The sequence below is a fragment of the Anomaloglossus baeobatrachus genome, chromosome 7, assembly GCF_048569485.1.
Source record: "Anomaloglossus baeobatrachus isolate aAnoBae1 chromosome 7, aAnoBae1.hap1, whole genome shotgun sequence".
NCBI classification, from domain to species: Eukaryota; Metazoa; Chordata; class Amphibia; order Anura; family Aromobatidae; genus Anomaloglossus; species Anomaloglossus baeobatrachus.
Window position 1 is genome coordinate 157,773,477 of NC_134359.1, and position 26,238 is coordinate 157,799,714.

The 26,238-nt window shown below is 48.5% G+C and overlaps 1 protein-coding gene across 8 annotated transcripts in view; it reads right to left on the reverse strand.

Annotated features, from left to right (window-relative positions):
• GULP1 (GULP PTB domain containing engulfment adaptor 1) overlaps positions 1 to 26,238 on the reverse strand; it is a 2,424,202-nt gene that overhangs the window by 484,063 nt on the left and 1,913,901 nt on the right. For 7 of the 8 annotated variants that reach the window (XM_075317776.1, XM_075317777.1, XM_075317771.1 and 4 more), the window contains one exon: positions 9,123 to 9,215. The exons of the other annotated variant lie outside the window; for it this stretch is intronic. In XM_075317776.1, the coding sequence (XP_075173891.1) occupies positions 9,123 to 9,215 (93 nt within the window). The remainder of the gene's footprint in view (positions 1 to 9,122; positions 9,216 to 26,238) is intronic. 8 annotated transcript variants of the gene reach the window in all.

Here is a 26,238-nt window from a genome sequence, read left to right on the forward strand (position 1 = left end):
TTAGCATATAGTGAATGGGTGCGGAGCCTCTTAAGTACTCGGATGACATCCCTCCGATGGGTGGTAAGATCGGGGGAGAAGATAAGAATGTCATCCAGGTATGCAACCACGGAAAGATACAAATCCCGGAAAATGTCATTCACAAAGTCTTGAAATACGGCGGGGGCATTGCAGAGTCCGAAGGGCATTACGAGATACTTGTAGTGACCGTCCCTGGTGTTAAAGGCGGTCTTCCACTCATCGCCCTTTCGGACTCGCACTAGATTATATGCCCTGCGTATATCCAGCTTTGTGAAGACCTTTGCCCCGCGGAATCGATCAAATAGCTCAGTAATGAGGGGCAAAGGGTATTTGTTCTTGATCGTGATTGCATTTAATCCCCTGTAATCCATACAGGGGCGCAGATCCCCTTCCTTCTTCTGCACAAAAAAGAACCCTGCACCAGCCGGAGAAATAGACTTGCGAATGAACCCCTTCGCCAGGCTGTCCTGAATATATTTGGACATAGCCTCCGTCTCTGGAGCAGAGAGTGGGTACACTCTGCCCCTAGGGGGCTCGGAGCCTGGCTTCAGGTCTATTCGGCAATCATATGGCCGGTGGGGAGGAAGAGTATCTGCGGCCCTTTTGGAAAAGACATCCCTGTAGGCCTCATAAGGTGTCGGTAAACCCGGCCCCCCTGTATTCTCTGAGGACCCAACCGACCTAATGGTAGCGGGTGGTTCGGTAGTCACAAGGTGCTCTCTACAGGATCCTGCCCAGGATGAGATCTCCCCTGTTGCCCAGTTGAGTATAGGAGCATGCTGTCTCAACCAGGGAAGGCCCAGTAGGATCTCATCCGTCCCCCCTGGAAGCACCAGGAAGGACACCTGCTCACGGTGTCCCGGTGGTACATCCATCCTGAGAGGGATAGTGATCTGGGTGATAGGATCGAGTAGTATGGACCCGTCGACTACCCGGACCCTGAGTGGCTTGGGCAACAGAACCAGGGGAACTGAGTATCGGGTTGCCAGGGAGGTCGAGATGAAATTGCCTTCAGCGCCTGAGTCCAAGCAAGCCAGGGCAGAGAAGAGAGTAGTGCCGAACTGCAACTGGGCGCTGATAGTCAACCTAGAGGGAGAGGTAGCGTCTAGAGTCCCCCCTCTGATAGAAACTAGACGCTGTCTTTTTCCCGACGGTTTGGGACATCGGGTAGCTATGTGTCCCCTCTGTCCACAGGAAAAGCAGATGACACAAGACCGAGAACCTGGGGCAGAGGAGACCACCTTGGACACCTCCATTGACTCCACGGAGTCGCCTACAGGGCTGGCTGGGAGACCTGTCTGATGGAAGACGGGAGCCAGACGCTTTTTAGGCCGAGAAGACGTAGGTGCTGAAGAGGCCTCGAGCCTTCGCTCCACCTGGCGGATGTTTATGCGAGAGGCAACCTGAATCAAGGACTCTAAAGTGGCAGGCACCTCACGTGTGGCCAGTGCGTCTTTGACAAACCCTGCCAGGCCCTCCCAAAACACAGGGACAAGGACCTTATCCGGCCAGTCCAGCTCTGCGGCAAGTGTCCTAAAGTGTACAACAAAGTCCCCGACTGAAGCGGACCCTTGCCGAAGTCGTAGGAGGCGCAGCGCGGAATCGTGGGTGACTTGAGGCCCGAGGAACACCATTCTCATGGCCCCAAGATAAGCTGGTAAGTTATTCACCACACGATCTCCGCGCTCCCACAACGGCGTGGACCACTTCAGCGCTCTCCCTGTGAGCAGGGACTGGACGAAGGCTACCTTCGCCTTTTCGGTAGCGTAAAGAGTCGCGGACAGCTCTAAGTAGGTGGTAACCTGGTTTATAAAACCACGGCACTCAGAGCTGTTGCCGCTAAAGCGCTCTGGAAGCACAAGGCGAGGAGACCTTCCGCCCAATAGTACAGCCTGGGTAGCCGCCTGGGTGGCGACTGTCGTCAGAGTAGTCTTATCGGAGGAAGACTGCTCCACTGCTGCCAATCGTGACTCCAACTGCTGCACATAACGCAGCAACTGCTGCTGCTCTTCAGCCATAGCCAGACCTTTGGCGCGACCGTAATGTTATGAGGGGGACCCGGGGAAGCGTGCCAAGATGGGAAATGGACAGCTTCCGCCGGTCAAGGTCCACTGTGCGGTGTAAGGGACCGCCGCTATGGTGGGTGAAGAGTGAGCGGGTTGCTGCTAGCGATCGTCTGGAATGTCACAGACGATCTATGTACACCGATCTGCCCTAACCCGTGAGGGTTGTATGGCAGGGATCTCACGGCTCGGTGTACCTGTTGCACGGGGAAGCACAGAGGTGCCCACGCATGTGTGCCAGTGGAAGTCACGAGAATATGGCACGAGGGTAGCACAGAGGTGCCCACGCACGTGTGCTTTCAATAACCAGGTGAGTCCGGTGGAGGCTTGAGGAGCTCACCTGGGACAGGAACACGGTCTGTTGAAGGGGATACTGCCGGAGCAGCAAGGCAGGAACACGGCCTGCAAACGAGGTACTGCCTAAGCAGCAAGGGCCAAGCCCACAGAAGACAGTAATGCCTGAGCAGTGGCGTGGCAGCACGCTGCCAGACATCCAAAGATAGAAGGACGGTCGCGCGCCGCCATGATGGCAGGAGGAGCTTTTAAGGAGGTGTCGTTCCACCCAAGGGCGGGCGCGAGGCGGAGATGACGGACTTGACCCAATCAGGGTCCACGACGTCCCAGCCTGGCCAGTCAGGATTCACCACGTCACCTGCCTTGTCATCAAGCCGTGTGACGTCAGTGGGCGAATCAGAACCCACCACGCATAGCACATGCTCACCCTCCTGCCTCTGGGAAATAGAGGCGGGATCCTCGGTCTCACAATGTGCAGAGATAACGGGAGTCTCACTGCTTCCCTGAGCAGTAAACCTCTGTACATTGCGCAACCTCGCAGACCTTCGGGGCCGCTGAGCAGGAGGGCCTGCGGCAGGCCAGGAATGGGAGACCGCTTCACTCCTTGTAACAGGAGAACCACTAGGTGTCGCCCTTCTGCTGCCTCTCTGAGAAGGTATCTCCTGCACACTGCGCAGTCTGGCAGACCTTCGGCGCTGCTGAGCAGGAGCGCTCGTGGCAGGCAAGGAATGGGAGACTGCCTCAGTCTTTGCCTCAGGAGAGCCACGAGATGTAACAACCTCCACTGTTTAGGCACCTTAGGGGCTTTCCAAATGCAACATAGCGTCCGCTAATGATTCCAGCCAATTGTGCAGTCAAATGGCGCTCCTTCCCTTCCGAGCCCTGCTGTGCACCCAAACAGTTGATTTTCATCACACATAAGGTATCAGCATACTCAGGAGAAATTTTACAATAAATTTTATGCTGAATTTTTTCCTTTTACACTTGTAAAAAAAAGCTACCTGGTTGAAGTAACAATTTTGTGGTAAAAATGTATTTTTTTATTTTCACAGCTCAACATTATAAACTTCTGTGAAGCACCTGAGGGTTCAGGGTACTCACCAAACATCTAAATAAATTCCTTCAGGGGTCTATTTTCCAAAATGGGGCCACATGTTGGGGAGCTTCCCTGTATAGACACCTCAGGGGCTCTCCTAATGCAACATAGCGTCCGCTATTGATTCCAGCCAATTTTGCAGTCAAATGGCACTCTTTCCCTTCCGAGCCCTGTCATGCCCCCAAACAGTTGATTTGCACCACATATAAGGTATCGCCAAACTCAGGAGAAATTGCACAATAAATTTCATGGTGATTTTTTTCCTGTTACCCTTGTGAAAAAAAGCTACCTGGTTAAAATAACAATTTTGTGGTAAAAATTAATTTTTTTATTTTCATGGCTCAACGTTATAAAATTCTGTGAAGCACCTGGGGGTTCAGGGTACTCACCAAACATCTAGATAAATTCCTTAAGGGGCCTAGTTTCCAAAATGGGGTCACTTATGCGGGGTTTCTGCTGTTTAGGTACCTTGGGGGACCTCCAAATGCGACATGGTGCCCGCAATCTTTTTCAGCCAAATTCCCTTTCCAAAATTCAAATATTGCTCCTTTCGTTCCAAGCCCTCCCATTTGTCCAAACAAAGGTTTCAGACCACATGTGAGGTATCACCGCGCTCATAAAAAAGTGGTTAACAAACCTTGAGGTCAAATTTTTGGAATTACCTCTTGAAAAAGTGAGAAATTGATGCTAAAGCAACATTTTTGAGAAAATTATTAAAATTTTCAATAAGACAACGTAACGTTAACAAAATCTGTGAAGTACCTGTGGATCCAAAATGCTCACTATACCCCTAGATAGAAGCCTTGAGGGGTCTAGATTCCAAAACGGTGTCACTTGTGAGGGGTTTCCTCTGTTTAGGTACCTTAGCGCAGAGGTTCCCAACTCCAGTCCTCAAGGCACACCAACAGTGCATGTTTTCAGGATTTCCTTAGTATTGCACAGGTGATAATTTAATCACCTGCAAAGGTGCTGAATCCAACACCCATGCAATGCTAAAGAAATCCTGAAAACATGCACTCTGCCTTAGCGGACATGTAAATGCAACATGGTGCCCGCAATCTATTTCAGCCAAATTTGCTTTCCAAAATTCAAAAATTGCTCCTTCTGTTCCGAGCCCTCCCATTTGTCCAAACAGAGGTTTCTGACCACATGTGGGGTATCGGCGCGCTCATAAGAAAGTGGGGAACAAGTTTTGGGGTCGATTTTGTTGTGTTATTTCTTCTAAAAGTGAATAAATTTGGGTTAGAGCAACATTTTTAGGTAAAATTTAATTTTTGCTTTTTTTCATTCCACATTGCTTTTGTTCATGTGAAGCACCTGAAGGGTTAATAAACTTCTTGAATGTGGTTTTGAGTACTTTGGGGGGTGAAGTTTTTAGAATGGGGTCACTTTTGGGTATTTTCTGTCATCTAGGCCTATTGAAGTCACTTCAAATGTGATGTGGTCCCTAAAAAAATGGTTTTGTAAATTTTGATGTAAAAATGAGAAATCGCTGATAAACTTTGAACCCCTCTAACTTCCTAACAAAAAAAAATTTTGTTTCCAAAATTGTGCTTATGTAAAGTAGACAAGTGGGAAATGTTATTTATTAACTATTTTGTGTCACAGAAATCTCTGGTTTAACGGTATAAAAATTCAAAAGTTGAAAATTGCTAAATTTTCAAAATTTTTGCCAAAATTCAATTTTTTTCATAAATAAACGCAAAAAATAATGTCCTAAATTTGGTACTAACATGAAGTCCAATATGTGATGAAAAAACAGTCTCAAAATCACCAGGATCCGTTGAAGCGTTCCAGAGTTATAACCTCATGAAGTGACACTGGTCAGAAGTGCAAAATTTGGTCTGGTCATTAAGGTGAAAATTAGCTCCGTTACTAAGTGGTTAATAAATCCTGCTCTTGTTTGAAGTTTGCAGGCTCTAACTTATTTGCATCTTATCAAACCTGCTAAATCTGCAGGGGGTTGAATACTACTTGTAGGCACTGTACTTAAAATGGATGATGCTTTAAGACATTATGTACCATCAGATCCGAATATCACTTTCCGAAGATCCAGGAGCCTCAAGTATATTCTTGTACACAGTCACCACAGAGGTTAGGTAGGGAAAACTTTTCTGGACTCCTCTAAGATCCCTTGGGTTGAAAACCACGCAGTAACTGTGTGGCGTGTCCCAATGTCGAAAGAGCAAAACATTTTTTTAGCTCTGACGACAAAAGGGAATATAAAATCACACATGCCATAAATTGTAGTACAAAAGGGTAATATATCTGGCTTCTTGTCCTTGCAACCTTAGGTATGTCGGCCTTACTACCAGAAAATTTAGAAGAAGAGCAAGGGAGCATGTCTTAGCCATTTCCGCAGCAAGGGATGAAGAGGATGTATCCAAACTTACGACTATCCCTCGCCATTTCAGGCAGTTCCACCAATGCAATCCCTCTCACTTACGGATTCGCGCTATTGATAGAATTATGGTAAGTCAAAGAGGGGGAAAGTGGAAAAAGGCTTTGGCTCAAAAAGAGTCACGTTGGATCTCCACTTTGAACACCTTAGTACCTCATGGGTTAAATGAGAATATTAGTTATTCACCATTTCTTTAGAGAGCGAATCAAGTTTTTGTTCTATATGATTTTGGATCTTCCTACTGGTATCAACGGCGATTTGTGCACGCTTTTAGCTTGATTTTATTATATTTTTTTTACCAATTTTAATTTTTTTATATTCTAGGTTAGGCCCTTTGTGTTGATATTGGAATGGACATTTCTTCTGCTGTGTAAAATTATGAGACCATCTGATGGGCATCTTCAACCAGCTTTCAGCACTTCCAGCACTTTTTTTCATCATTGATAACAAAGACATTTTTCTCAAGGGGAATTTGTTCAAAAAGAAAATGTTTTTTGATAAATTTCTTAATAAAATATAATATATTTATCATACTGTATTTTCATGTGTGTCACTTTCGCACTGCACAATTTTTGCACTCTTGTTTTCACTTTTTAACAATAATTATTTATGATTATTATTATGGTATCAGTGTGGATTATGCTTACATGCATGTTTTTACAATCATGTGTGTAGTCTTTACAGTTTACACGGTAATTTTTACACTGTTTTCTACACTTTGAGTACTTTCATATATATATTTATTTATATGTCTATATATGTATTTATTTTGCCCCTTACGAATATTTTGCAACATTTTAGAGGATTTTCCATATCTATATATTTATACAAAGAGAAAAATGTATTTTATTTTTATCTATCTTTCTGTGCATGCATGGGTATTGTGCAATATATAGCCTTTTGCTATGATAAAAGCCGCATTGGTGTATTTCAAGCCCAGAATTTATATACTTATATGATTATCTATGATATACCTTGCGATTCTATTCATTTCCGCATATGTGGAACACATGTGCGTTCCACCTGGCTACCATATGTGTGACAAACCTTTTGTGCATTTCCGGGTAGTGGAACGTTTCTCCCGTGCTTTGGTGGGGAAGAATACTTGTGATGCACCTGACTGCAATGTTACATTTCCGGTTTCCGGATGCCGGTCTGCATGGTGCAACATCAATTGTGTAGTTTCCTACACGTGGAACCTTTGATGCGACCATGCTGGGGAGGAAGTTTTTGGCTGCTCTACACATGCGCAGTTTGAAACTGTCACACTTCCGGACGCCAGCGGTATATTATTTCATTAAGTAAGTACTTGATTTAATTACATCAATGAACTTGGCATTTTTCAAAATCACCAATGCGGTTGAAGATGCAGCACATCCCGTGTTTGTATTGGCCTAACCATTTAATTGTATATGATTGATTATGGGATGGTTCAAACAGCTAAGGGTATAAAAACCTTTTTAACTTCACATTTGACACAAGCGCCCTTGGATAAAGCCTCGGCGAAAAGCGTCAGGGTGTCCTGTGGTAAGATGCAGCATGTGATTACATTGAGGATATTGTATACTTGCATGTGACCTTTATATCATGTGGTGCGGTGTGTTAGGACTCCTATTTAGAATTATTGTTCCATGTTCTACCTTGTTAGTCATGGCATTACTTACCTTTATGCGTTATTGACTCCTGACACCCCCTATTACATCTTTGGATGTTCATGCTTTTCTACAGTCCATGCAATGTGACATCTGTTATCATTATTTTGGACATGCTGTCCCGTTCCTGTCTGCCATCCATCCGCATTTCAGAGTGTATTTGTATTTGGATCAACTTAAGTATAAAATTCATACGTGGTGTGTATTGATTAGATAGAGATCATCGGATGATATTCAGAGTCCAATTTTGGATGTTAATGTTTTGATAGAGACTAAAAATATTGAATGCATCTGATACTGAACCCTGGTTTTTATACCAGTTATTGAGAAATTGCATCCCATGTGAAGTTGCTCCTCCCATGTCATTTTTCTGTGCATGTTTTTATCTTGTATTTTATACATATTTTTCAATAAAGATATCTTAATATTAGATGTTGTAGTTCTTTATAGGATTTAGTCTGTTCACTGTGAACTACATTAGTGTTTTGATCACACAGACTCTCTTTGAGTGGTGATCAAACTTTTGAGGTTTAACTATCCAGTAATATAGCCAGAACTGAGGCACATGAGTAGTAAGTATAAATAGCACCTCCCAAAATGCACTTGGGCAAACCAAATGAGAAAGTGAGCACACCTGAACAGACGTGAAACAGGAAGGCAAAGCATAAGAAATAAAGACAAAAGATCCTCCAGCAGTTGGACCAACACAAAACAGAGTCATCCATCAACCAGGCAGACAGATTTGTGATAATTTACTCCACAGAACATATTTCCACAGTTCCAGCGTCCAGTTCTACACTTAGCATTATGCTTGGTGATGTAAAGTTGTACAGCTTCTCTCAATGGAAACCCATGCTATGAAACCTCTGACATAGTTTTAAGATTGACATTTTTGCCAAAGAAGCTTTGGAGCTTTGAAGTTATTGAGTTTGCAAGGAGTAGAGGACTGTAATTCACTAAGTGCCTGAGCACTCAACGACCCTGTAATTTTATGTCCCCCACCACTATGTGGCAGAGTTTCTGTAGTTCCTAAACACTTTCAACTGTTAATAATGCGACACACCTGACTGTGGAATATTTACGAGGGGAGAAATTTTACAAACTGACTTATTACAATGGTGGCCTCCTTCCATGTTTCCCCCAAATACCTACCCTGAAAATAAGCCCTAGTAAGATTTTAGGGGCTCTTTGAGAAGCCCTACGTCAAAAATAAGCCCTAGTTGCGGTTCCATGAGGAAGTGTCAAAGCAACTAAAAAAGTTAAAGAATGCAGTAAGACTCTTCATCAAAGAAAGCAGAAACCCCCAAAAGAAAGCAGAAACCCCCAAAAGAGAGCAGGCACCTACAAAAGAGAGCAGGCGCCCCTCCCTCAAAAAAGAAACGCTCTATATTGTGCATACATGAACATAGTTGCAAGTGCGAGATTGAAAAACAGAAATTGTTTACACTGAAGAGTACATTCTGAGAACAAGAAATGCTGCAACGTAAAGTATATGCGGTATATAGTGGTTACAACCTATTTTTCATTTTATGACCAAATACCTTTAGTTATATAAAAATATATTAGTTATAGAGTAGGCAACATGAATTTCTTACAGGTGAGGAGGGTAGGTCACTTATTCTTAACTGGTTCTCCAAATCTTGGACTTTATATTTTAATTCTGTATTTTCCGTCTCTAGTTCTTGAATCTGCAATATAAGTGCATGCAACATTAAAAAATAAAACAAAGTGCAGCAAGTCATTTATTTTTTAGCATAGATTTACTTTATGAAATACCTAAGGATGACTTGTCACCATCAAAAAGTGTAAAATATAATTTTTACCCCCTTATTTTTGGTTTCCATAGACACTTAACTTTTCTAAAAGTCTACTTATCCTTTTGCAAATTAACCATTTGATACCCAAATAGATAAGTAAATTGTGAAGTGGCCCGTGTTAGCTGTCCAGTGTGAACTAGACACAAACATTTCCTGCTCAGGCATTGTCCAATGAGAGGTGATCCGATTCTCCTCTCTACTCATCAGGTCCTACAAAACCATCTACAGAGCAGTTGAAGCACAATAAGGAAAGGAGATGCTAATTATTATCTCCATAGGAAAAACCCTCAAGCATTTCACCATTCACACTGATTAATGGTTATCATGACTTTTTGATTTAAAGCGGGCTTTACACGCTGCGACATCGCTAATGCGAACTCGTTGGGGTCACGGAATTCGTGACGCACATCCGGCCGCATTAGCGATGCCGTTGCTTGTGACACCGATAAGCGATTTTGCATCGTTGCAAAAACGTGCAAAATCGCTAATCGGCGACATGGGGGTCCATTCTCAAATCTCGTTACTGCAGCAGTAACGATGTTGTTCCTCGTTCCTGCGGCAGCACACATCGCTGCGTGTGACGCCGCAGGAACGAGGAAGCTCCCCTTACCTGCCTCCCGGCCGCTATGAGGAAGGAAGGAGGTGGGCGGGATGTTACGTCCCGCTCAGCTCCGCCCCTCCGCTGCTATTGGGCGGCGGTTCAGTGACGTCGCTGTGACGCCGCACGGACCGCCCCCTTAGAAAGGAGGCGGTTCGCCCGTCACAGCGACGTCGCCGGACAGGTATGTATGTGTGACGGCTGTTGTGCGACACGGGCAGCGATTTGCCCATGTCGCGCAACAGATGGGGGCGGGTACCCACAGTGTGTAAAGTAGCCTTTAGTCTTACCAACATCTTAGTACAAATTATTCTATGTTTGAAGATGTAGACACGGAGGCGTGCATTCTGCGTCACCTTTTCCACACCCCTCACTTCCGATTGGTGGCCGCTACTATGTTGTGATTGGGATCGTAGTTGTGACTCCACCCGGATTCAATAATGGTGACATGTATGCCATGCAGTGATGTGCTGCCATTTGCAGTGTGCTAACATATGTGCTGCCGTATAGTGTGCTAACTTATGTGCTGCCATACAGTGTGCTAACTAATGTGCTGCCATATAGTGTTCTAAATATGTGCTGCCATATAGTGTTGTAACGGATGTGCTGCCATGCAGTGTGCTAACTAATGTCCTGCCATATAGTGTTCTAAATAATGTGCTGCCATGCAGTGTGCTAAGTAATGTGCTGCCATGCAGTGTGCTAAGTAATGTGCTGCCATGCAGTGTGCTAAGCATGTGCTGCCATGCAGTGTGCTAAGCATGTGCTGCCATATAGTGTTCTAATAATGTGCTGCCATGCAGTGTCCTCACTAATGTGCTGCCATATAGTGTTCTAACTAATGTGCTGCCATGCAGTGTGCTAACTAATGTGCTGCCATATAGTGTTCTAAATAATGTGCTGCCATATAGTGTTGTAACGGATGTGCTGCCATGCAGTGTGCTAACTAATGTGCTGCCATATAGTGTTCTAAATAATGTTCTGCCATGCAGTGTGCTAAGTAATGTGCTGACATATAGTGTTCTAACTAATGTGCTGCCATGTAGTGGGCTAACATGTGCTGCCATATAGTGTTCTAAATAATGTGCTGCCATATAGTGTTGTAACGGATGTGCTGCCATACAGTGTGCTAACTTATGTGGTGCCATATAGTGTTCTAAATAATGTGCTGCCATATAGTGTTGTATCGGATGTGCTGCCATGCAGTGTGCTAACTAATGTGCTGCCATGTAGTGGGCTAACTTATGTGCTGCCATGCAGTGTGCTAACTTATGTGCTGCCATATAGTCTTCTAAATAATGTGCTGCCATGCAGTGGGCTAACTAATGTGCTGCCATACAGTGTTCTAACTAATGTGCTGCCATGTAGTGGGCTAACTAATGTGCTGCCATATAGTGTTCTAAATAATGTGCTGCCATATAGTGTTGTAACGGATGTGCTGCCATGCAGTGTGCTAACTTATGTGCTGCCATGCAGTGTGCTAACTAATGTGCTGCCATATAGTGTTCTAACTAATGTGCTGCCATATATTGTTCTAACTAATGTGCTGCCATATAGTGTTCTAAATAATGTGCTGCCATATAGTGTTCTAACTAATGTGCTGCCATATAGTGTTCTAACTAATGTGCTGCCATGTAGTGGGCTAACTAATGTGCTGCCATATAGTGTTCTAAATAATGTGCTGCCATATAGTGTTCTAACTAATGTGCTGCCATATAGTGTTCTAACTAATGTGCTGCCATGTAGTGGGCTAACTAATGTGCTGCCATACAGTGTTCTAACTAATGTGCTGTCATGTAGTGGGCTAACTAATGTGCTGTCATGTAGTGGGCTAACTAATGTGCTGCCATATAGTGTTCTAAATAATGTGCTGCCATATAGTGTTGTAACGGATGTGCTGCCATGCAGTGTGCTAACTGATGTGCTGCCATATAGTGTTGTAACGGATGTGCTGACATGTAGTGGGCTATCTTATGTGCTGAAATATAGTGTGCTAATTATGTGCTGCCATGCAGTGTGCTAACTAATGTGCTGCCATGCAGTGGGCTAACTAATGTGCTGCCATATAGTGTGCTGGATGTGCTGCCATGTAGTGGGCTAATAACTTGTGCTGACATGTAGTTTGATAACCAATGTGCTGCCCTGCTTTGTAGGCGTGCATTATTGTTCTTCAACTCTTCCACTCCCTTCAGTTCCAATTGATGGCCGCTACTGCATTGTGATTGGGATCGTAGTTGTGACTCCACCCGGATTAATTAAAGGTGATAACATAACTTCATCCCTTGTTCCTCTGGGTGTTCCTTTTCCGCGCCCCCTCCGTTCCGATTGGTGGCTGCTACTGCGTTGTGATTGCGTGTGGTTCTTTGCCTTTCGGATTAAAGTTGTGACTCCTCCCGGATGCATAAAAGGTCACAACATATAGTACTATAGAACTTCATGACTGCCCTACTGCAGAGGCTTTCTTCATATTGTCAGCAGAATCCCCCACCCCAAACCCCCCTTTTTCCCAACTGCTAATAAAAACACAACACCCTTCTTTGGATAAATTGGCCAAATCGGCCCGGTTTATTAACAAACATTATAACAGATAATAAATAACCATTTTACCAATGCAAGGGCGGTTCTTGGAGCCCCAAAACCTGGCGGACACCAAATATTGTTACCAAACCATCCGGCATATTTTGCCCCCAGCCGCGCCTACAAGCTCGGGGGCACCACCTTTGCCGGAAAACAGTGTCCCTAACCGACTCTCAGGGGACCCCACCCCTGGAGAGCCCCCCCAAGTCCGCCAGGCAATTACCATACCAGAATAAACAAAAGGGGGGTGGTCCCCCATCTATCCGATGTACCACCCCCCACCCCGAATTTCCACCGACTCCAAGAACCCCCCTCGCCACCGCTCGCCGAAATGACTCGAACCCCAATATAAAATTAAATGAACCTCGACTCCACCGTCTTCTCCGACAAAGATTAAACATATATGTATAGGGCGGGAGGGCGGGACCTTCTCTAATGGTACCTCGCGCCGAAGTAGTGCCCCCCCCTTTCTCCCTGGACATATATACAGCCCCCACCCTGTCCCCTCCCCTGGCCCTATAGATCCACCCCCCCTAAACTCTTGACCCCGCACAAGCCCGCTCTTTCTACAGAAAAACATTAACCCCTTGCTGCCCTGCAAAGGTGAGTCATGGGTCACTACGCCCATGGCTCTGCCCTGGCTCCGTTCAGCCTTGACTGCCCTACTGCAGAGGCTTTCTTCATATTGTCAGCAGAATCCCCCACCCCAAACCCCCCTTTTTCCCAACTGCTAATAAAAACACAACACCCTTCTTTGGATAAATTGGCCAAATCGGCCCGGTTTATTAACAAACATTATAACAGATAATAAATAACCATTTTACCAATGCAAGGGCGGTTCTTGGAGCCCCAAAACCTGGCGGACACCAAATATTGTTACCAAACCATCCGGCATATTTTGCCCCCAGCCGCGCCTACAAGCTCGGGGGCACCACCTTTGCCGGAAAACAGTGTCCCTAACCGACTCTCAGGGGACCCCACCCCTGGAGAGCCCCCCCAAGTCCGCCAGGCAATTACCATACCAGAATAAACAAAAGGGGGGTGGTCCCCCATCTATCCGATGTACCACCCCCCACCCCGAATTTCCACCGACTCCAAGAACCCCCCTCGCCACCGCCACCACGAGCATTACCTGACACCTCATAATGCGAGTCACCCCACCAAAATGAGTGCCCGCTCCACTCCTTCCTGAATGCTCAAGGCCCATAAATCAATACCCACGGCAGTCAGGTGCACACCATCTGATCGCCAAAAATTCCCCTCCCCCGACTCCAAGTCCCTGTGCCGAACCACAACTCCTCCATTCCTGGCCACAAAATTCCCAACCACCCTGTTGACCTTTATTCTGGTCTTGTCGATCCCCTCCAGGGACCGAGCCCCCCGCCAAACCTTTCTGGGAACAATGTCCGACCAAACCACCCTGAGGTTAGGGCAAACTGACCAAAGGCGGAGCAGGTCATACCGTATATCCCGAATCAACTCCCGACAGGGGCGGGCCCCTAAATCGTTTCCCCCAATGTGCAACACCAGCACATCCGGGGTGCGATCCAATCGAGCGAACCGGTGAAAATTAACCAACACCTGCCGCCAGCGCATGCCCCTCACCCCGATCCAACGTACGATTACCTCGTCTCTGGACCAACCCAACTGCCGACCATTGCGCCGCACATCAGCTCTCAGTGCCCCCCAATAAACAAATGAATGGCCGAAAATCCAGACCAGGGGCGCACCACCTATAAAAGGAAACAAAAACCAGAAAAGAGGGGGGGGGAGGGTACAACAACCACAAGTCAGACACACTCCAGGAACTGCCATTAACTTGAGAACAACATTACAAATTTTTTTTTTTTTTTTATATAAATACACCACTACACCAGACTAGCCACGACTTTTACAACAAATGGGGGCGGACGTACAGCCTGAACCTCCTCGACTCCCACCTGCCTATCCTCTTCACTGTCTCCGCTGGAAGCCCCCACCTATCTGCCTCCGTCGCCGCCCCAATGCGAAAAGAGTGGGCTGAAAACTTGTCCGCCTCCAACCCCAACCTCTCCAGGCATTTCCGAAAGACTGCCACAAACTGGTACCTGGACAAAAACGATCCGTCCTGATGCTTCAACAACGGGCCCATACGGCCAGGCCCCAATTCTAAGTACTGTTTAAAACAAGAGACAGGGCACATCAAGGCCCCCGCCAATGCCCATAAAGTGACCCTTCTTCCCCGACCAAGTTGATCCGTCTTAGACCGCCGGATCCAAAATTCCAGAGTCTCCCAAATCAACTGTGTCTTCTCCCAAAACACCCCCCCCCCACGGGACGACGCTGGGGACACCAATTCGCCTATCCTCGTAGCTCCGAAGAAAGCCCAGGAAAACGCCAACCGAAACAAAACCAATTCAAAATAGGAAACACACACTCGCTCCAGCTGCGCACCCAGCTCTTCCAGCAGCTGGAATGACACCGGCCTCCGACTGTCCAGTCTATGAAGCCCCTTCCTCAAGCCCCTCACAGCTTGTCGAACCAAAAAATTCTTTGTTATGTCAACCATCCCCCGCAATTTACAACCAAACGCAACCCCTGCCATAAACCGATTAACCCTGGAAAAAGACCACTTACCGGAAGCCATCCGGCACATCCAACAAAGCAAAGCGCCTACAGAATCCTCGGCAGACTCCCCCGCCCCAAATTCCTGCCTCCAATTTGTCCATTCCATCCAAGCTGCTTCATACGCAGCCCACGTGCCAGGGGCCAATGATGCTCTGATCAACGAACTCGCCTCTCGAACACCAATTCCAAGAGCTCCGCCGGCCAGATGCTGCCAGCGAACTCCGCTTCCGGTGCCAGGCTCCAAAAACGATCCCACTGCAAGCGAGAAAGGGAATCAGCAATGGCGTTCTCAACCCCCGGTACATGCACTGCCACAACCCACGCATTAAGACAAAGGCACCGCAACACAAAGTACCGCAACAAGCGGACCACCGGAGGAGACGCGCCCGACAGGTTATTAATTGCCATGACTACTGACATATTGTCACAGTGAAAACGAATTTTTCTGTTGCTGAAATGCTCTCCCCAAACGGACACCGCCACCACAATTGGAAAAAACTCCAACAAAGTCAAATTCCGTGTAAACCCTGCTTCATGCCAAGCCGCGGGCCACTCTCCCACGCACCATCTGCCGCCGAAGTAAGCTCCAAAGCCCTTACCCCCCGCGGCATCGGTGAAGAGCTCACAATCAAAATCATCTAAGACTTCCGCAATCATTAGCGACCGGCCATTGTACTTCTCTAAAAAACTGCCCCATACCGCCAAATCCTCCCTAAGGTCCCGAGTCAACCTTATGTAATGCCTTGGGGAGCGCACTCCAGCGGTCGCCGACGCCAACCTTCTTGAGAAAACGCGGCCCATGGGCATGATGCGGCAAGCAAAATTAAGCTTGCCCAACAAAGACTGGAGGTCCCTCAACTGGATTTTTCTAAGACGTGCAGCCGATCCCACCTCTGCCCGCAAAGCTGAGATCTTTTCTTCAGGCAGCCTGCACTCCATCAACACAGTATCAATAGTGATACCCAAAAAATTCAGACAAGTACACGGGCCTTCCGTCTTATCCTGAGCCAAGGGGACCCCGAACCGGCCAGACAACCACTCCATAGTCCCCAACAATGTCTGACACACTGCCGACCCAGCGGGGCCGATAAACAAAAAATCGTCAAGATAATGGATCGCCGACGAGAGCTGCGCCACATCACACACTGCCCATTCTAAAAAGGAACTAAACGCTTCCACTTAAGCGCAAGAAATGGAACACCCCATTGGTAAGCAACGATCAACAAAATAGGAACCGTCCCAAAAACAACCCAACAGTCGCATACTCTCAGGATGCACCGGCAGCAAGCGGAATGCCGACTCGATGTCCGTCTTCGCTAACAATGCTCCCCGACCACATTTCCGAACCCAGCTGACGGCTGCGTCAAACGAGGTATAAACCACCGCACAGAGGTATGGGTCAATACCATCATTCACCGACAAACCCTTGGGGAACGACAAATGCTGAATGAGCCGAAATTTGTTCGGCTCCTTCTTTGGGACGACCCCTAACGGAGATACTACCAAATTGGGGATGGGGGGGATGCAAACGGACCCGCCATCCGCCCACAAGCAACCTCCCCAAAAAGCTTTTTAGCCACAACCTCTGGGTGTCGCCGCGCCGACAACAAATTCTTTAACTGAAACGGAACAACATGAGGAGGGGGGGATCCTGAAACCAATACGAAAACCATCCTCCAACAATACCGCCTTATCCCGCTTGGGGTATCTATCTAGATAAGGGGCCATCTCGTGAAGCCTCACCGGGCTCACCCCCTTTTCCCAAATCTCCCCCTGCCTTGGGCCTACCCTTCTTAAAGCAACGAGCTGCTCCATGGGAGGACCCTCCACAACCTGAGCACTGATGCTTAAACTTGCAGGAGTTTCCAAACTTGCACTGGCTGTCGTTAAACTGCCAGCACACACCTGCCTTTGCTCCAACACCCCCTGCCTGGGTCCCCGCACCCCCAGCAGTAGTGTGGCCGGCCGACCCGGCCCCCCCGTGAAAGGGCTGACCATAACGAGCCGGAGCCATGACTTTTAACCATAAACCAATATCCTTCTGATCCCATCGGATACTGGGTCGCACGGCTTTCCGCTGCCTAAATTGTTCATCGTACCGCAACCACGTCTGCCCACCATAAATCCTATGAGCTTCCGCTATAGCATCCATGTAGCAGAATAGCCCAGAACAATTATCCGGCGCCTTTTCGCCAATGACGCTAGCTAAGATCGCAAAAGCCTGCAACCAGTTAACAAACGTTTGAGGGATCAGCCGCCACCTCCGCTTTTCTTCCTCCTCCTTCTTGCTATCATCCTTCTTTTTCTTATCCAAATTAAACTTCTCCAAAGGAAGGAGGGAAAAAATTTCCACGTATTCATCCTTCCAAATCTTCTCCTTCACTTCCTTCTTTAAATGCGCCCCAGGGGGCCCTCAAAGCAAACGTACACCTCCCCTCTGGCCCTATCATCCAAAATAATCCTATCTCCCTCCTTATCCTTCTCCTTCTCCTTTTGCCCGGGATCCGCCACACTATCCCCAGCAACCACCTCGCTTCCCGTCGGTACCACAACCACAGCCGATGCTGCCGCCCCAGAATCCGGCACCCACGCTGGGACAGGAGACCCGGACGCCCCCTGACTCGTCCTATCCAACTGCGCCAACAAATCACGCACACCCTTCAAAACATTGGTCAGACTACAGACATCAAACCCCGCCGCGCTCGGCCCCGCGACCCCCAGACCCCCTATGACGCCCTGCGCCTGGCCCCTGCTCACTCCCGGGGAAACTAAACTAGGTGAGGACGCACACAACATAGAGGAGTACTCACCAAGCTGCGTCGGTACATGAGACCCACCAGCCAAAAATCCTGACTCCAGACGACGATCTGCTCCAGAATGGACCAGCACGGAAACGTCTTCGGCAGCTCGACCAGGGGGGACCTGGGAACCCGCCGCGCTCGACCTTGGTCGGATGACCCGGGAGCGAACCGGATAATGAGATGCAGGATGACTCCCCTCAGATGCCGACCGTGAAGGCGACCTCCTCCTGGATCGCGACCTCGATCGGGATGGCGCAGGCCCCTGCCGTGCGGGCGAATTTCTCCCCGTCGCTGACCTCCCTGATGGCGACCCGCTCCTCCGCGTCGAAGGGGACCGAAACCTGGACCGCGACCTCCTCTCTGGCGATGATCTCCGCAGCTGCAATGCCTCACTCCTGGCAGTATCCTCGAACCCAGTGCGCGCTGTCATCCTGGAAGCTGCATCCATCCTGGGCTCGGCAGGTGACGTTCCTTGCAGGGTCGTACTCCACACTCCCGGCCCCGGAGGCCCCGCAGAAACTCCATCTCCATGCTGTCTAGCAGTCCCCCCGACAGGAGCATCGCCAGGGAGGACCGCCGCCATTTTGTCGTAGCCTGAAGCAGTAGAGGCAGCTGAGCCGGTCACATGACCCCTGGAGGGACCGCCCATCGCCGCAGGTCCTGAACGCCGAGCAGGATTCCTCCCTCGCCTGCTCCTGCTAGCTGCTGCAGGTGGATTCTTCTGGTGAGGAGGGTCCCCGGAGGGGCTCCTACGGCGCCGCTGAGGACCAGGAGCAGCATCAGGCGAGAACCTCTCCGGTGCCCTCGCCCTGCGCCCACTCCGGAGCGGTGGGGGGTCAGCTTCAGACACCGCATCCGGACCTCCCAGGATCTCCCTCAACGCTGTCCTGATCGCCGCTCCATCTGCGCCGCCGGCAGCAGCCCGAAGCTGCTCCAGGAGTCCTGCAACCGATGCCATCAGATCAGGGGGAGACAAGGTGAGGTGACACGGGGACCTTCTCTAATGGTACCTCGCGCCGAAGTAGTACCCCCCCCTTTCTCCCTGGACATATATACAGCCCCCACCCTGTCCCCTCCCCTGGCCCTATAGATCCACCCCCCCCTAAACTCTTGACCCCGCACAAGCCCGCTCTTTCTACAGAAAAACATTAACCCCTTGCTGCCCTGCAAAGGTGAGTCATGGGTCACTACGCCCATGGCTCTGCCCTGGCTCCGTTCAGCCTTTCTTTGTTCCTGCTGGCATCTTGCTTTGAGCATCGTAGTTGCGACCCCACCAGTATTCTACCGTCCCCGGTTCTTTTCATTTGTTCTCCGTGTCGTGGTGTGTTTAGGATCGTAGTTGCGATCCCACCCGGAGTTTACTGATTCTACATACAGCTATATTCCTTGAACACGGTAAGCATCTTTTGGAACTTTCACTCATCCTCCCATTTTCATTTATAGGATACAAGTTTTATGTTATTTATTTTATTACATTATTTTAGCTTTTTTATACACCCATACTATCATTTGTAGTGCCATTCTTCTATCTGTCCTCATACGAGTATGTGCAAACCCCTATAGTGGCGTTCTTCTATATTTCCTCATACGAGCATCAGTGGGCATTTGGTATCTCTTCTACAGCCACAGATAAAAAATGTGTAATTACACTTTTAAGCGGCCGGACATGTCACCTGGTTGGCCTTTTCAAGCGGGCGGACATTTCATGCGGTCGGCCATTTTATGGGAGCGGCCATTTTATAGGAGCAGCCACTAAAGGGGGGCGGACATTGAATGGAGATGGCCATTTTATTGGCTCTGCTATTCACAACAAACACTCCTGCAGTTTGAACCGTATTTTTTACTTTGCAGAAAAGTTCAATATATGCTAACTTTTTGCTTGCCTTTATTTCAGATGCCTAACTATAATAGCGAGGAATTCATTCACGAATTGATCGCATTGTATCGTTCGCTCCCATGCCTCTGGAAAATAAAATCAGCCGAGTATAGCAACAAACTGAAAAAAAGGGAGGCGTATGCTGAATTGATAGCCTTCTTCAATCAACATAGTGAAGGTGAGGCGGTCAATGAGAGCATAGTCAAGAAAAAAATTCAGGGCCTACGGACTGTATACAAAAAGGAGCTCAATAAGGTGGAGAAGTGCACAAAGTCAGGGGCCGGAACAGAAGATGTATATCAGCCATCTTTATGGTACTTTGACCTCCTGGATTTTACCAGGGACCAGGAGGTCCCAAGAAGAGCCCAATGTTCATTGCAGCCCACCCTGGATCCAGAACCAGAGCTCCGGAGTGATTCCACGGATGTAGATGTAAGTACCTTGTTTGCTTCTCTGTAAATAGCATTATAACTTTGTATGTACATGCCATAGTTGAATACAGATTATTAGTTATTTTGGCACATAAATTTTTATGCAGTTAACATAAATGATCTCTTCCAGTTCAGATAAGTAGACTCCTTTACTATTTTTGCCCAACTTATGACATTTCCTATTATAATAAGAATAATTTTGACTTTAACATTAGTTTTCTGTTCCAGCAGCACCCGCAGCAAGATTTCATGGCATCTGAGGACAGAACCACTACTGATGAGGCGAGGGAGGAGGCAAGTGAGGAGTCAACTGAACCTAGGCGACGCAAATCGTGTAAAAGAAGGGCTCCCACAACGACATCTGCCGAACTGTTGACTTTGGTGAAGGAAATGTTATCAATGCACAAGAACTCCGTCACGGACCCCTTTGCGACATTGGCAGCAGACAGACTGAGCAAGGTGGATGCCACCCAAAGGATCCACGTCGAGAGGCTATTTTTTGACGCCCTAAGTAAAGCAGCAGCCGGGGAACTGAATGAAACATCAGCTATTACTACCAGGGTACAACCACAAATGCCACAGGCACTGTACAGTACACCTCACATGAGGCTTTGGACTCCACCTTTCCAACATATGCCTTCCAGCACCAAACGCCCCCCCCCACAATATCCCATGAGTTCCCCATCTTTTCTGCCCCAACTTTATTCTCCTTCCAGGCCATGATCTGCCCCTCGTTTTCTAGCTGACACTTTACGTTGTAATCTTATTGTTATTTTAATGTTATAATTATTTTTTATGATTGTAATAAAGTTTTGTTTTGCTTCAAACTTGCGTCTTACCTTGAAGAATTCAGCATAGAGTTATTATCAGGCCAAGTAAGTCTGGATAATGGGCTGGGTGCATCTATATGTGTCGCGGGCGAGGAGGGGGCGCTGCGCTCACCACGCTCGGGTCCGGCGCTGCTGCTGCTGCTCGGTGGCTCAAGCGGTGGGCCGGATCCGGGGACTCGAGCGGTGCTCCTCGCCCGTGAGTGAAAGGGGATAGTTTTTGGGTTTTGGGAAGTCGGTCCATGACGCCACCCACGGTTTGTGGTGAGGTTGGGGACACCACCGCTGCTCTGGACGGGGATCCCGGGAGCGATGACAGGGAGCAGCCGAGATGTTTCTCTCCCCTCCGTGGGTAGGGGGGTTTGGTGGTCCCGGGGCCCGGTGAGGATGACTGGAAAGTGGATGGCAGGGTTAGATGAGGTGCAGGGTCGCGGGGGCAGCGCGGTGCCAGACGGCACGGTGGTACTCACTCAGCCAATAACGTATACGGAGTCTCTGGTAAAACAAACGGCTGGATGGACGGGTCCCGCAGCCGGCTGCGGTGATCACTCCTGGTAGGTTGGCGGTGACTGCCTTTCCCTGCACCAGTAGTGTGTTTTCGGCCCCGATGGCTTCCCACTGGTAACCCGCTCCCCAGCGTGGATAGATGCCGAGGGTGCCCCTTTTGCCCGTAGGCTCTGGCCCTGGGAATTGTAGCCTTGGCGGTGACTGTATTTCCCTGTTCTGGTTGAGCGGTTGCCTTCAATCGGGTCTTTGCTGCTGGGAAACCCTGGAGGTTTCCGGTGCTAACGGATTTGACCGGTTTTACGGCGTCTCCAAGCCTGATCAGGGTCCGTAGGCCCTGCCGGATGGTGCTGGCTTCTCTTCGCTCACCGCTTCGGTACCGGCGGGCCACCGCCCGTCCCCGGTCCTACGGTTCCGCGACGATCGGCCTCTCCTGCAGACGGTCACCACCGTCTGCCAACCTTGCTCTTAGGTGCCCGGGCCACGTACCTGGACATAGTAAGTCTGCTCCACTACCACTTCACTCCTCTCCTTTCACTTTCCCTAACTGTTCTCTAACTGCCTTCTTCCTGTCTCCAGGGCTGTGAACTCCTGAGTGGGTGGGGCTAACCGCCTGGCTCCACCCCACCTGGTGTGGACATCAGCCCCTGGAGGGAGGCAACAAGGATTTGTGTGTGACTGATGTGCCTAACCGGGGTGTGGGGTGTGTTGTTCCAGTACCTGTGACGACCTGGCTTGTCCAGTGCACCACATATGTGGCGCCCTGGACTAGCCAGGTAGTCACAAACACAACACCACACACACCCCTTCCCCGGACAGGTGACAACAGTCACACAGAAACCCTTGTTGACACCCGACAGGGATTGATGTCCACAACAGGTGGGCCGGAGCCAGGCTGTTGTCCCCGCCCACCAAGGAGTTCACAGGCCTAGAGGCGGGAAAGCAGACCAGTTTGTTCAGTTCAGTTGCGGATTTGAGAGTTGAGTGGAGAGGAGGAAAGACACGCACCGACGGACCTGTGACCAGGCCCACTAGTAACTTCTAGTTGTCTGGGTCGTAGCCCAGTCACCTCCAGCTTGGTCGGCAGACGGTGGTGGCCGTCTGCAGGAGTTGGGAGTACGGTCACTGGAACCGTATGAACGTGGTTGGGTGGTGGCACCACTACCCCTTTCAGAGCGACGTGACCCAACGGGTCTAGACACCGCCCGCAGTACACGAACAAGGAACCAAGCGACTCGGCGAACGCAGCCGAGGCCACAGGGTGGTAATTAGACATTGTGCAAATCAATGTGCCGCCATGTAGTGTGCAAACTATTGTGCTGCCATTTAGTGTGCTAACTAATGTGCTGCCATGAAGTGTCCTAACTGATGTGCTGCCATATATTGTGCTAAATTATGTGCTGCTATGTTTTTTGCAATGTGCAAAGCAATGTGCTGCCATATAGTGTTGTAACTGATGTGCTGCCATGCAGTGTGCTAACTTGTGCTGCCATGTATTTTGATAACCAATGTGCTGCCCTGTTTTGTAGTCATGCATTCATTGTGCGTCACCTATTCCCCACCCTTCAGTTACAAATGGTGGCTGCTAATCAGAGAATGACAACGCAGCTGCGTCTCCGCTACCCCGGCTGGGTCGCATTTGCGTCACACAAGTCCCTTATGTTGACGCAACAGTTCTATTGGATGGCTGATTTGTGGCGGGCGGGTTTAATGTTGTTGTTGCGGCCTAGTGCGGTAATATGGCGTCCAGAAGTAGATCAACATCCTGGGGAGAGGCAGAAGTGCGTTATTTGATTAGAAAGGTGGACAGCAAGGATTATGATTGTACTGGACACCATGAACATCCAGTACGCCACAAGCAGGCAGTGCTGAGGAGGATCAGTCGGGGCCTGTACCAAACATTTGGGGTGCAGCGTTCTAGCACCCAAATAAGAAAGAAACTGGCAGATCTAAGGTACAGATCAAGCCACCTTATTGCCAGCATCCGCTCACAGATCCATGCCCATCAGGGTGAGTGTATTAAACATTGCTTTGCACAGTATATGGCGGCTCAGCATTTAACACAGTATATAGGTGGTCAGGGGTCAGAGATTAGCGCAGTACATGATGGCTCTCCGGTTAACTCTGTATATAGCAGCTGTGCAGTAAACGCAGTATATGGCGGCTGTGCGGTTACCTTAGTATATAGCATCACTTGAGTAAACGCAGTATATGCCGGCTAGGTGGTGTAGACAGTTTATAGCGGGCCAGGGCTCATCGATTAGCACTATATATGGCTGCTCAGTTACATAAGTAGTACCACATGAATATTTACGCAATACAGGGCCCACATGAGACACAGCACATGAGTAGTACCACAAGAGTAGTATCGCCATACAGTGCCCACGTGAGACACAGCACATGAGGAGTACCACTAGAGTACTACTTTTCAGTTACCTATGCGTGAAAATATTATAAGGTATATTTTATCCAGAACCAGAGCCCCAGCAGGAGCCACCTCCAGACCCTGAGCCACACCATGAGCCACCTCCAGACCCGGAGCAACAGGAGGAGCCACCTCAAGACCCGGAGCACCAGCAGGAGCCACTTCCAGACCCGGAGCCACACCAGGAGCCACCTCCAGACCCGGAGCAACAGGAGGAGTCACCTCCAGACCCGGAGCCACACCAGGAGCCACCTCCTGACCCGGAGAAACAGGAGGAGTCACATGCAGTCTCGCCCTCATCACTCCATGAGATGGGCGCAGGCTTGCCTTCTGGTAAATGTTTCAGATAAAACAAGGGGCATATAACTTGGAAAGGATAGAGCTATCATGTACTATGAAGTGTTTTGTGTCACCCTAGCCGGTGATGCCCGAGGATTTGGGTGGAACATGAGCCAGTCACTACCAGACGAGGATGAAAACCAATACCGTAAGTTTGAAACAACAAACATGTTCCTATAAATTGTATGTACAGTCATATGAAAAAGTTCGGACACGCCTTTTAATGATATACTTTTTTCTTTATAACAATTTGGGTATTTGCAGCAGCTATTTCAGTTTCATATATCTAATAACTGATGGACTGAGTAATATTTCTGGATAGAAATGAGGTTTATTGTACTTAACAGAATGTGCAATCCGCATTTAAACAAAATTTGACCGGTGCACAAGTATGGGCACCTCAACATAAAAGTGACATTACTATTTTGTAGATCCTCCTTTTGCAAACATAACAGCCTCTAGTCGCTTCCTATAGCTTTAAATGAGGTCATGGATCCTGGATGAAGGTATATTTGACCATTTCTGTTTACAAAACAATTCCAGTTCCGTTAAGTTTGATGGTCGCCGAGCATTGACAGCGCGCTTCAAATCATCCCACAGATTTTCAATGATATTCAGGTCTGGGGACTGGGATAGCCATACCTTTGCACCGTTCAAATTTTGTTTAAATGTGGAATGCACATTTTCTGTTAGTAAATAAACCTCATTTCAATCCAGAAATATTACTGAGTCCATCAGTTATTAGATTATGAAACTGAAATAGCAAAAACCCAAATTTTATAAAGAAAAATGGTTAACATTAAAAGGTGTGCCCTAACTTTTTCATATGACGATATATACATAATTTGCCCTGTTAAGTTGTACCATTCCCTCCATAGAAATCCCAACATTGCAAGACCTGCTTGCCTCACACCGGAGGATTCTGTCAACACAGCGCACACTGGCAACAGCACAGCGCACACTGGCAGCAGCAGTCAAGCAGCATGGAGTGATGGTCACAAAGTTTGTGGCGTCACAACACCAGGGCGGCAGCCATTAATATATTTTGTTGTATGTTTAAAACGTGTTTTTTTAAGGTTGGTTTTTGGCCATAGTCCCTAAAACACGGGCAATAAAAAGGGTTTACGGCATGAGTTTTGCTTTCTCCAGCCAGAGTGATGTCCTTGAGTACGTTAGTCAGGATGGCTGCGTTCATGTCCAGCCTTGGACCGGTGGATGTTGGTGTACTCACGATGTAGTATGTATGTATACATGTGTGTATCTGTATATGTGTCGCCCTGGGCAAGCCAGGGGACACGAATAACAACACCACCACACCCCACACTCCAGGTAGGCACATCTGCTAACCAGAAATCCTTGTTGCCTCCCTCCAAGAGTTTGTTGATGCACACCAGGGGGTGGGCCAGGCGGTTGGCTCCGCCCACCAAGGAGCTCACAACTCTGGAGGCAGGAAGTTACCAGGAGATGAGCTCAGGGAGGAGGAAGTGGAAGGAGGCAGAAGGCCCAGGCAGGGCAAGTGTGAGGAGCAAAAGTAAGAGTAAACAACAAGAAGTGAAAGTAAGAGAAGTGAAAAAGGAGGAAAGCAAGAAGAGGTGACAGAGCAAAGAGTGAGCAAGCCTGAGAGCCCAGCTTTGTGTAGGGCTAGAACAGCAAGGTCAGCGACGGCGGTGACTGTCCGGAGTGGGACAGTTCGGAAGTTCCTGGAAGGACCCCGTTGGCTGTGTGCCCGGTGGTCTGGAGCAGTGTTCCGAAGGACAGTCAGCACCAGGGCAGGGGCCTCTCGGACCCCGGCAAGGCTAGGAGTCGCCCAATTTGCCGAATCCGTCAGTGACGGGGACGCAGATCCCCCAACAACAAAGTCCCGATTGACGGCAACAGCCCGACCATTAACGGGGAGACACCGCCACCG